The 12,531-nt window shown below is 46.8% G+C and overlaps 1 protein-coding gene across 17 annotated transcripts in view; it reads left to right on the top strand.

Moving 5' to 3' along the window:
* The window catches only part of LOC148478344 (receptor-type tyrosine-protein phosphatase F-like), a 944,179-nt gene that overhangs the window by 789,113 nt on the left and 142,535 nt on the right, over positions 1 to 12,531 (top strand). For all 17 annotated transcript variants that reach the window (XM_088455649.1, XM_088455645.1, XM_088455652.1 and 14 more), the window contains one exon: positions 9,590 to 9,735. In XM_088455649.1, the coding sequence (XP_088311775.1) occupies positions 9,590 to 9,735 (146 nt within the window). The remainder of the gene's footprint in view (positions 1 to 9,589; positions 9,736 to 12,531) is intronic.

The following is a 12,531-nucleotide window of genomic DNA, read 5'->3' as shown; positions in this document are numbered from 1 at the left end:
CGATCGCAGCCTGGCGGGGAAATCCGTTCCTGATCCCAGAGGAGTCGCTTGGCTATCAGTGATACATGAGCTGCTTCATCCTTACAGGTGCTAGGAGGGGGGGGTAAGCTCCGTGTATGGCCCCCAATTTGGGTACATTTATAAATTACAGAGGTTTGGTGGCCGGCTGACTTCAAGTCCACATTTCTCCTGATTTTAATCAGCCACAGAACCTGTGTAAGTCATGTGTCCTCTATGAAAGGGATATATAGCAAGCCTACCCCGATTGTTCATTTCCACTTGAATAATGACTTATGGGGAAATGTACTAAGCCTTGGACAGAGAGAAAGTAGCGGCCAATCAGCTCTTAACTGCCATGCTACAGGCTGTGTTTGAAAAATGACAGTTAGGAGCTGATTGGTTTGTAGTTAATCAATCTCCACTTTATCACTCTCCAAAACTTAGTACATCTGCCTATAATAATAATAATATGCCTATAGTGGTATGAAGGGCACACAAGACGCTGGAGGGTCACACGTGCTACATTCTCCAGGCCTCCCAAAGAATATTATCCCTTGGTTTGTCATTGTACTTGAATTGTAAATATGAATGTTATTGTGTTGGATTTGACGCATGAAGTTTTAGCTCCCTAGAAATCTGTATTATTATCTCACATCATAAATGTTTGAATCGGCACAGGGAGTACTCGGCCCAGGGGAGGGGATGCCACATCACATTGAGGCATGCTACATTCCCCTGGGGCTTACCTAGCCTTTCTGAAATGCCGTGATAAATCCCCATCCTCTCCCTTAAATAAACCCCTGTAGTGAGAGGAGCACACAGCACTCGCTCATCACCGTGACCCGGGCACATCTTCGAACAGTGCTGGGAGGGAGGACAGCTGGACAGTCCCCTAAGATTGTAACTGTCCCTTTAAATCGTCACTGTGGTCAGGTGTTGCTGTAGTGTGTTGGTGACGCCATCTAAAATGCGGGATTGAAGTGCCGATAGGTGCTGCAACTCCGACGGACTGGAGACAGATTATTTTGTAAGGGCCTAACGTGGTCGCTGATCTCTATAAACCACCGGGCATCTTTTCTAATGTCGATCAGGATTAGTGGAAAATGTTATCTGACGATGGTCATGAAAGTGTGTGCGGACATCGTTCAACCTCACTAAAGGGGGAGATGTATCAAACCTTTGAGAGCGATAAAGTGGAGAAGTTGCCCATAGCAACCAGTCAGCTTCGCTAGCTTCCAGTTATCTAGCAGAGTCTATGAACTTCTCCACTTTATCTCTCCCGCAAGGTTGATACATCTCCCCCTAATTGGGCCACCTTAGCATCTGCCCACCTAGAACCTAAACGCCGGTCTGCCAGTTGTATGCACAGTTAAGCCACTCACATCTGTGTAGCAGCGAACCTGTTCTAGATCGTCCATTCGGAGTACCGTCCCATAACTCAGTCTAAGGTGAACATTTTATTTACACATTAAAAGTTGGTGTTAACTGTCTTTTGTTGAGACAAGTGCAATAAGAAATTTTAAAGGGTTGTTCCCAATTTATCGTCTATATGCCACCATCATTGTTATCTCTTGCAACGTGAGACATCCCTTTTCTGTAGCACACATAGGCCTTCATTCAGAGGCGGCCGTACGCCCGCACGACCGCCTCGATGTTTGTCAAGTGTGCATGCGCACGAGGGAGCCGTCCTTCGTGTGCATGCGTGAGACCCGCTACGACTGACAGCGCCGGTTGTAGCGGGTCTCTTTCCAAAGGGGGCGAGCTGTCGATGGTGATTGACAGCTCGCCCCGTTTGGAAGGCGGGCCGGGGGGGTGGCAGCCCAAACGGAGGCGTTCCCATGGGAACGCCTACCGTTTGGGGGAGGCCCCACTGACATCACTAATGATATCAGTGGAGAGCTTCCGGCTCTGACAGAGCCAGAAGATCTCCGGGGCTTACGACAAGTGAGACCCTACCCTAGGGTCTCGTCGTAAGCCCCGATGGTCGCGATGGTCAGAGACCATCACCCTAGTGGTCGTTAGAGCTGTGGGTGTAAACCCACAGCCTAACGACCGAAACAGAGGCCCAGCTTCTGAGCGACCGCTTGCATCCTCCGACTGCCTCTGAATGAGGCCCATAGTGCTTTCTCTTCAACTGCTGAGGCCTGGATGTCCCACTTCTTACAGATGACCTGTGCTGGCTGCTTCCAGCTACAGCCTGTTACTTTGTTAGTCATTGACTGTCACAGAGAATGGTAGTTAGATCTACATCGCTCATCCATCACCGCAGCCTGTAACGGCCCAGTAAGCTGATAAGCACATAGAGATGAGCGGGCATGGGGAGGGGGGAGAGGAGTGAGTTTAAAATGATGCAATTTTTCCTGGCTGAGCTCTGCAGGAATTGCCTCCATTTCTCTGTGATGATGGCCGGACCCGTCAGCTGCAATTGCATGTGCCACTAACATCATGTCGCTGGCGCATGGAATGGCACGAGCGGGGAGCTCAGTCTACTTCCGTCATACTAGTGGAAATAATAGGCTATTATGGCTTCCTGATATTAGGTGGTTCTGTAATAGGGAGACTGCAGAACTGTCAGCCGCATCTGTCCTCCTATGTCACCGCCATCACACACATTAATTACATCTATGTCACCGCCATCACACACATTAATAACAACTTTAACACAGAATGAAACTTTTAATTGCCTCATTATCTTTAGTTGTCACAGCAATATCAGTGTCTTGGCACGAGTGCGGGCAAAGTTGTATCATGTGCTGTTGGCGCACTACAAGTCGTTCCTTACTGGCTTAGTATAAACTCATTTGTACTGTTGAATTCTCTCTTCCTGCCAGTGAGCTGAAATAATTTTATGTATATTGAGCTGGACCAATCCTCATAACAATGCAGCTTATCAGTTTACTAGGAACTTGTGATATCTATGAAACTTAGGGGTATGTTTGCTAAACGGCGACTGTTGTAATCCAACATCTCTCTGCGGGGCTGGCACTGAAATTGAAAACGGCAGTGATATTGGGCCTGATTGCTGCTGTCGGCATCGCAGATCCGAGTTCTGCATTCCGAAGACGTAGCATTGGAGCACCGTTGCTACCATCTGTCGCTATGTCCGCAGTCTTTGCCAATCTGAGTAAGTGTAAGCTTACAAAGAATGGGCGACGGAACTAACCTACGGGGGCCAGGAAAATCTGCATTAGAATACGCAGACCCAGGGCTCGGCACTGCCACAAAATGTCTGTCGCCGCCCTTTACCCGCTCTCAAACGGTCACAGTCTGTCAATCGGGCTGCGGCTTCCAGGGCACTGCAACCGGGGGGTGCAGTGTCATCGCAGCACGTGCACACGGTGGCCTCAGCGTACACGCAGTCCACCCACCGCCTGGCTTGTACGCAAACCATAGTGTTTGCGTACAAGTCGGTATCAGGCCCATTAAACGCAAAGCCCGTCGAGGAGAAGTTGCAGCTTGCAAATACCACCACTTAGTAAATTTACTTCTTTTATCACTGATTCCTAGCGGACCAATAGACTGCATTCTCATGAATATTGCCCAGAAACTCTCTCTCTAGCGTGTGCAGGCATTTATTTAAAGTGACCAGCTGGATTTGTCTTATTGGCACCTGGATGCACTTTTATGATGCAGTAGTGTCTCCGAGCCAACGTATGACTGGGTAACCGTAACTGCAATAAGGAAATAAGAAAAGCCTATAAAACTTCACTGCTCTTACGGGTGACACCTGGCCAGTAAAACTGGATCTCAGTGCCAATGTCATTAATAGGGAACAAGCATAATAGAGATGGGCGACCCTAGCTACACATTGCAGGCCATGGATTAAATCGATGCACATGGTATTTTTAATGGATTGGAGATTTGGGTCGGACATATGTGCCAATTTTTTTTTTTCATAGTACTTGCTTGTGTGCAGGAGGATTTACAATACAGAGCCCATAGCAGACCGACCAGTGATCGGCTCCTCTACCGATGCCTAGACTGCAGCCGTCCAGATGAGGTTCATAGCTGCCAGCTCTCAGTGCATGAAATACATGTGACAGGAAGCCATGAGAAACTGTTATTACCGGCACGGCTCACAAGTGAGAGAGCCATTACTCAGGCCAAGCACTGCATCAAGTTACAAGGAAAGAACCAGTGGGTTAATTGGTTCATACAGAGAAAGATGGATTTCTCCCGCCATAAAAGTAAGACTGGGATAGTGTTCAGTAACTGGTTTCCTTGGATTAAAGTCCACATAAGCCGGGCACCGACTCTAGCAATACTCCAGTACAAAGTTTACGTGCGTGTCACACAGCATTCAGCAGGTATTCTGGTAACATCTGGCTATTGTCATGTACTGACTGACTATTTCATGCGTAGTTACCGCCGGCCTCCGATATCCAGGGACGTTCCCAGGCTGGTCACAGAAGATTGAAGTATTTATATATTAAAAAGGTTTTGCCCTTCAGTTCAGTACAATAACATAGTGATTATTCTGATTCCTGACAGAGAAGTGATTAAAATGCAATAAAAACAATAATAAAGTTCATTATAATTAATTTTATTAAACATGATATGATTGTGGTGCTCCTAGGTCCTGATTCAGCAGCGCGCTGCCGATCGCAGTTTCCAGATGTTTGGGAATCGCACTCTGGTCCCGCTATGCTTCTACATAATTGCGGGGCGGTGCGGCGGCGGCGGGGATGGCCTGCTTTTCCAGAAACGGGGGCGCATCGCCCCCATTTTCCGGGAGTGGCAAGGCTTGGGTCTGCGTCCATCGATGTAGGCTTCCTGGCCTCGCGGGCTGTCCGGACCTAGACAGGCTGCGGTAGGCTTCAGCCCCCGCAGCCGACTCAAAGGGTTGCAATTGTGATCCCAGAATGCGATCTCCTGCTGCATTTGCATTTTTGTAAGACAGAATTGCACAGCCACTTGTGTGCTGCTCTGCTGAATCCGGCCCCTACCTGGAGTGTTTCGGGACGGGAACTGGGCGGTGACAATGTGATTACACTGAAGCGCCCTGACTTGGGGGAGTGCCATGGGAGTCTAGTGGGCGTATATCAAAGCTCCATACAATTCCGAATCCTAGCCTGGGGCAGGTGCCGGTGCTGATACTGATGATGACAGTTGGCGTAATATCAGTGGATGGTACGGCTTTCCGTCATTAACTCGCACTAGCTGAACGGAACACCGCATTAGCATAAGGTAACCTGTGTAGCTGCCGCCCACAGCTGCAGCCACTTTGCATGCAGCACAGAATCGCCCCTGATCTATGCTGGCTCAGCAGTAGGGATGGGATGCCCTAACATTGATATCACCGTTGATGTTGTCATTAACACATGACCATCCATGGCGGGAAACCCCATGGACCTCAAACCTGCTGGGATAAACTTCGTACATCGGCCAATCAACATTGATGTTTGCTAACCATCAATGACCAATGCCGGATGTCATAGTCTTTTCCAAGAGGTTGGACAGTTGGAACACATTAGGAACCAGGAACAGAGTACAAACTAACATCTGTACAAACCAATCTCCCCATCGATGGGGGGACATCAACCTCAAATCATCGGGATTTGTGAAAAATCGATGTCAACATTTGCTTGAGAATGTTGGCAACCATGTTTTTTGTGCCAATTCAGGCAGATGCTCCAAATGTCCATTCTGATTGATGGAAACAGCGATTCCAGGCAAGACCTCAAAATTAGATCATCGTAAATTTTAGGAGAACCTTTTTTTTTATTTGTTGTTTTTTTTAATCCAGTCGTTGGCCTCCGGTGCCTACAAACTGGCCCTATATGTGGGGCGCCAGACAGCCCTATTGTGCGGCATGGTCCCCCCCCAATATGCAGTTTGTAACAGAACCCTTTCATTTTAAAGTTGTTGTATAATACTAACTATAACTGATCTTCAAAAGTAAGTTTCAGTAGGAAGGAGATTATCTACATTCTCATCATCCCGCATTTCTTTTCAAAATCGTGTGGCACCATAGTATTCTGCTGCAAAGGATATGCCACCTGCAGGTTGTTTGCTGGTACTGCACCCGCATGTAACTTTGTATTTTATTAAATCAAAAAAAGTTTTCATTGACGATCTCACCAGCTTCCTAGATTTATCTGAAGGAGGAGACCTAATAATCTTATACGGCCAAATGACGTAATTCCACCTCTTTCATGCATAAAGCGTCACAACTTTTTTAGGCCTTTTATTTTTCCCTACGATTACTTTTATCTTTATACAAAAAACTGAGGCACCCACTTGCTGAAATACCGCTTGGTGCATCTACCGACTCCACCATCGATCGCACCATCGGAACTTGCTAGGTGCAGATTCGCTGTCAGAGCAAGGCCTCCAATGTGAGAGAATATGTATCTCTGTTCACAGCCAGTTCAGCGACGAGCCCGCGACACTCCCATAACATAGCGCCATCTTTTTGATAACATTTTAAGTTGTGGCTGAACTGTCACTTTCATCATTTATTTTTTTCAAAGTACCTAAAGTGTAAACAAGCCCATCAGAGTCCCTCTTGTAAGGAGCATCCCCGTTGCTTTCTCATCCTATGATGAACTAAACTCCCCAGACATCGTTGGAGCATTGTCAGGTCCCACTATGCCTTAACATATAAATATATAGTGATATATTCTGCAGAGAACATGTCCCGAAATGATGCGATTTAATTTAACCTCTGATCTCTGCAATAGGCACCAGATTTGGTGCCTATTGAGGAGTTTAGAGCAGATTGTAAATTGGAGATTGTAACGTCCCTTATTCCCCCCCCCCCCCAAGGCTCCAGAGCTCCAATCGATGCGTTATCACAGCTTGACAGATCTCCGTTGGTACTATCCCAGCATTATTGATCGACAGGTGCCTGCTGCTGCGGCCATGCAAGTCCATTAACCGTGCCACCTTCTGTGTGTGTGACAGGCCAGGCAGCGCTTAGGGAGCTAGAGCTCAATCCGGGCTCTGATATCATGGACCCACTCAGGTCAATCTGTTCCTATCTCGTTTCCCGGTGACGCATCAGTGTTATCTGCTATCACTTCCCCCAGCCTCTGGACATCTATACTTACGTGTCACGTGGTGGATACCAGATCATCGCTGAAGACCCCCTGGGGCAGATGTATGAAGCTCTGGGAAGTGATAAAGTGAAGAGTGATTAACGACCAGCCAATCAGCTCCCAACTGTCATTTTTCAAACACAGCCTGTAACATGGCAGTTGGCTGGTTGTTTATCTCTCTCCAGTTTATCACTTCCCAGAGCTTCCTACATCTGCCCCAGGCCTATGTGATACTTGATTGATACCAGTCAATAAGTGGATACATTGTTACTTTACCTTTATCATGCACCTTTCCATGGTGTCACATAGATACAATTACAGACGCGTCTCCTTTTGTGTTTAGTAGATGATCTTTCCATCACACAGAAATGCTTTTGCAAACATCTATGAGGAAGTTGTTGAAAGGAAGATTGAAGTTATTACAACGCAGGGTGCTGGGGTCCGAGAGGGAGAGAGACTGAGCGGCTTTTGTTGGGCGGATTCATTATAAGAGCTTGGGTTTATTTACCTTACAAAGTTAGATGTATAATATGTTGCTGTGTGGTGTTCTAGGTAGGTCATAGGACCTGATACAGAGATGTACTGTAATTACGTCGCAGCTGCCGTCCCGAACACTGTGCGAAAATATGCACATGTCGCAGACACAGGGCCGGATTCAGCAGCGGCCACAAATGCAACCGCCTACGGATCACAGTTGCTAATATAGGTTAATGCTTGCCAAAGTGCAGCCGACATAATTACACACACCCCCCCCCCCCCCCCCCCCCGCTGCCTTCTCCTCTCCGGCCAATGTCGCTCATCTGCATAAACATCGGTATCATGGACGCACATATGGCAGTCACGCAGCATTAACAAGTCTGACCAGCCGCAGACACTGCAAGTCCCCTTGCACACAGAGAGCTCTCATGCTGCGTATGCAATCGCAGCGGCTAATTTATGCACGTGCATGAAACGGCGTTCAGTGGACAGGCACGTCTGCGTTTTTATGACCACCCCTTTGTCGCCACCCCCAATCTCTGACAGCCTGACACTCACTTTGCAACGGATTCCCCTGTGCGCCTGTAATCAGAATGCGAATGCTGCGCAGTGCGACTTATACGCACTTCTACGACTGCACGGCCACCTCGATGTTTGTCTAGTGCGCATGCGCACGAGGGAGCCGGCTCCTTCGTGCACATGCGTGAGACCCGCTACGACCAACAGCGCCGGTCGTAGCGGGTCTCTTTCCAAAGGGGGCGAGCTGTCGATGTTGATTGACAGCTCGCCCCGTTTGGAAGGCGGGCCGGGGGGTGGCAGCCCAAACGGAGGCGTTCCCATGGGAACGCCTGCCGTTTGGGGGAGGCCCCACTGACATCACTAGTGATGTCAGTGGAGAGCTTCCGGCTCTGACAGAGCCAGAAACTCTCCGGGGCTTACGACAAGTGAGACCCTACCCTAGGGTCTCGTCGTAAGCCCCGATGGTCGCGATGGTCGATGACCATCGTGACCATCACCCTAGTGGTCGTTAGAGCTGTGGGTGTTAACCCACAGCCTAACGACTGAAACAGAGGCGGCCGGTCAGGATGCAAGCGGCCGCCCAGTTTCTGAGCGACCCCTTGCATCCTCCGACTGCCTCTGAATGAGGGCCCTACTCCCTGCCTGTCAATCACACTGTGTGTAAAAAGTCAATATAAATGTAAACTTTATGTGATTATCCAGCCAAGCTAGTGCTCTCCTGATGCACAGTAATGATTTGTACTGAGGACCTCTGCTGGAGACTGCGGGGTGATGCTAGCACAGGGCAAGAGGATTCACAGCAATAAAGCTAAATATCACAAACCTCTATTGTTCAGGTGCTTTAACAATAACATGCATGGATTCATCTGGACTTGTACCCACCATGACATGTCGGTATACGGCTCATTAGTGTGCACAGCCAGTACAATACGTTACATTGGTAAAAGCGCCAGTTGTGATTTTAGCACTGTGCTTTGTCTCCCTTCTCTGCTTCATCACTGCTATTAAGTTACACCAACTCGCCAGCAGGGGTCCCCAGTCTTGTCAGTATATGGGTCCTGGGTAATACCGCACCATGTAAATGTTTGGGGCAAGGGGGTATTGTGCAGAGAGCAACAACCTGAAATATGTCCAACAGGCCTAGCGCCAAATATATTCTATATCTCTGTACAGTTGGGGCAATTGATAGTCGCTTTCTTGTGTGTATTTAGACTGTTCAAAGGTTCAGCCCTGTATGTATGTTTCTGTGCGTGTGTGTCTATATCTCTATGGTTGTGTGTCTGTTTCTCTGTGTGTGTTTGTGTGTCTTTCTGTGTATGTGTGTTTACATGCATATCACTTTGTGTGTCTGTGTTTTTCTGTGTACTATATGTATCTGTGTGTTTGCATGCATGTCTCTCTTTTGTATTTGTGTGTGTGTGTGTGTGGCTGTGTGTGTGTGGCTGCGTCAGTTGCTGCACAGACTTCCTCAGACCCATGTCTCCGATGCCTGTGTAAATGAATAATGACCATGCTTTGCATGCCTGGTAACACTTATATGTCTTTTGCTGCAGGTGAGCCGATCTTTATCCGGAAGCCAGATGACCAAATTGGAATATCAGGTGGCGTGGCCTCTTTTGTGTGCCAGGCCACGGGAGATCCTAAGCCACGAATCACCTGGATGAAGAAGGGGAAGAAAGTCAGCTCCCAGCGCTTTGAGGTAAGTGCCAGATCTGGGAGCAAGTGCCGTCCCCTCCCCTGTCTGTCACTCTGTGAGCTCTGATGGGTAGAAGCTAATGAGGCCTATTATGGGGAGACAGAATATCCTTTCAGCGCTGTGCAGCGGCCAGAGAGAGAGATCTCATTCATGTAATGGCTGCGGCCCAGCTCCCTCCTGATCTGGGGCTGTTTCCTGTCAGCCTTTGTAGGCAGTGAGGACAGGTCACTCTCCACTCTGTGTCACTGATAAGTAAATGGGATCTATTCAAATAAAATGAGAATTGGATGCTGCCTTTCAGACCCTCACAAAGATTAAATGGGTTGAATTTAAACCATTGTATCAGCCAGTATTATGGAATGAAAAAGATAAACTAGAAATGAGCAGAGGAATTGGCTATTTTGTATCAGATTGTCTCACTGCTTCTCTTTCCATATGTTTCTCAGTCCCTGCTGTCTAATTTCTTCATTTTTTGGTGCCTGACTGTCTCTCAAACACGAGTGCCTGTCTTCTAACCTATATTTCTGTTGAGACTTCTGCAGAGTTGGACTGACCCATAGGGGTACACTGCCCCCCACTGCCTAAGGCCTCACTCCCTCCTCTAGGGATCAGATTCCAGACAGTGCACTTGAATTATACATGTTACATTATACAACAAAGTAATAGTGTACAATGCAATGCTGTTATTAATCTGGTAGATTATCATGTATGTATGTATGTATATATTTTATATATATTATGCAGCCACGGCCAAATGTTTTGAGAATGACACAAGTATTGGTTTTCACAAAGTTTGCTGCTTCAGTGTTTTTAGGCCTTTTTGTCAGATGTTACTATGGTATACTGAGGTAAAATAACAAGAATTTAAGTGTCAAAGGCTTTTATTGACAATTACATTAAGTTTAAGTTTATGCAAAGAGTCAATATTTGTAGTGTTGACCCTTCTTTTTCAAGACCTTTGCAATTCACCCTGGCATGCTGTCAATCAAATTCTGGACCACATGCTTGGAGTTTGTCAGAATTTGTGGGTTCTTGTTTGTCCACCCACCTCTTGAGGATTGACCACAAGTTCTCAATGGGATGGAGTTTCCTGGCCATGGACCCAAAATGTCGATGTTTTGTTCCCTGAGCCACTTAGTTATCACTTTTGCCTTATGGCAAGGTGCTCCATCATGCTGGGAAAGGCATTGTTCATCACCAAACTGTTCTTGGATAATTGGGAGAAGTTGCTCTTGGAGGATGTTTTGGTACCATTCTTTATTCATGGCTGTGTTCTTTAGGCAAAATTGAGAGAGAGCCCACTCCCTTGGCTGAGAAGCAACCCCACACATGAATGTTCTCAGGATGCTTTACTGTTGGCATGACACAGGGCCAAGAGGATGACCTGGTGTCAGCAAAAAAGCCACTTCTCTCCAGGAAAAACATTAGGGACAGACTAATTTTCTTCGAAAGGTACAGGGATTGGACTGCTGAGGACCGGGGTAAAGTTATTTTCTCTGATGAATCCCCTTTCAGATTGTTTGGGGCATCTGGAAAAACGCTTGTCCAGAGAAGGAAAGGTGAGCGCTACCATCAGTCCTGTGTCATGCCAACAGTAAAGCAATCTGAGACCAAAACATCTTCCAAGAGCAACTTCTCCACCAGGGCGCATTGTAGAGGTCTTGGAAAAGAAGGGTCTACACTGCAAATATTAACTCTTTGCATAAACTTAATGTACTTGTCAATAAAAGCCTTTGACACTTATGAAATGCTTGTAATTTTACCTCAGTATACCATACTAACATCTGACAAAAAGGCCTAAAAACACTGAAGCAGCAAACTTTGTGAAAACCAATACTTGTGTCGTTCTCAAAACTTTTGGCCATGGCTGTGTGTGTGTATGTACGACACTTTAAAAGCGATTTCATTATGTGTCAATATTGTTCTTTATGAATAGTTTCTTATGAACCGGTGATCAGGCTATGGTATTTAAAATTGTAATCTTCTATGTTTGTGCATCATATTTTATGTATTTTGGCGGTGTAAGTTATTGTATGTACTATATGTATTGCCATGCATTTGAAACCCTTTAGGCCAGGGAACTTTTTTTACCTTTAACCCTAAAATATATTTAGATACGCCGACGTTGCCGCCTTGATTTGAAAGGAAGGAAATCATATAGTAGTGCCCCCATATAATGCCCCTATAGTAGTGTTCCTATATAATGCCCCTGTAGTGCCGCTTGTACAAAAAAAAACACTTACCTTAATCCCCGCTCCTGCATACGCCGCCGTCCTGTTCGCCCGGCTGCTCCTCGGAGCTATGGGAGAGACATCATGACGTCTCTCCCATAGTGCGCATGGAGAGAGGCGGAAGCTGGAGTTCAGAAGAGAACTCCAGCCTCCGGCTAACAGAGCATACACACGGTCAGATTTGTCAGATCTGTCAGATGAACGATTTTACCAAAGATTTGAACGATTTTTGACGGCATTAAAATGAATAGAATCATCCAAGTCTGACTGCAAACACATCAGATGCCAGATATCGTTATCTGACCATCGGGAACGCGCATTATTCAAATCGTTCATCTGACAGATATGTCAGATTTTCCTTCAGATATGACCGATTGAACGATTTTTAAAATCGTTATCGTTCAGATCTGAAGAAAAATCTAAACTGGTGTATGCACCATAACGCGGCGCTGCAGGGAAGGATCCGGGTGCCCGCTGGTAACATCTCAGCAGGCGTCTGGCTGAGAGCCTCCCTGCGGCACAGCCGGGCATGCATATGAATCATTCTATATTATACAATGATTTATAT

This window comes from Taudactylus pleione, unplaced genomic scaffold, assembly GCF_031769625.1.
Source record: "Taudactylus pleione unplaced genomic scaffold, aTauple2 ptg000662l, whole genome shotgun sequence".
Classification (NCBI taxonomy): domain Eukaryota; kingdom Metazoa; phylum Chordata; class Amphibia; order Anura; family Myobatrachidae; genus Taudactylus; species Taudactylus pleione.
The sequence above is the reverse complement of the archived record's forward strand: the minus strand, read 5'-3'. Positions and strand labels throughout refer to the sequence as shown.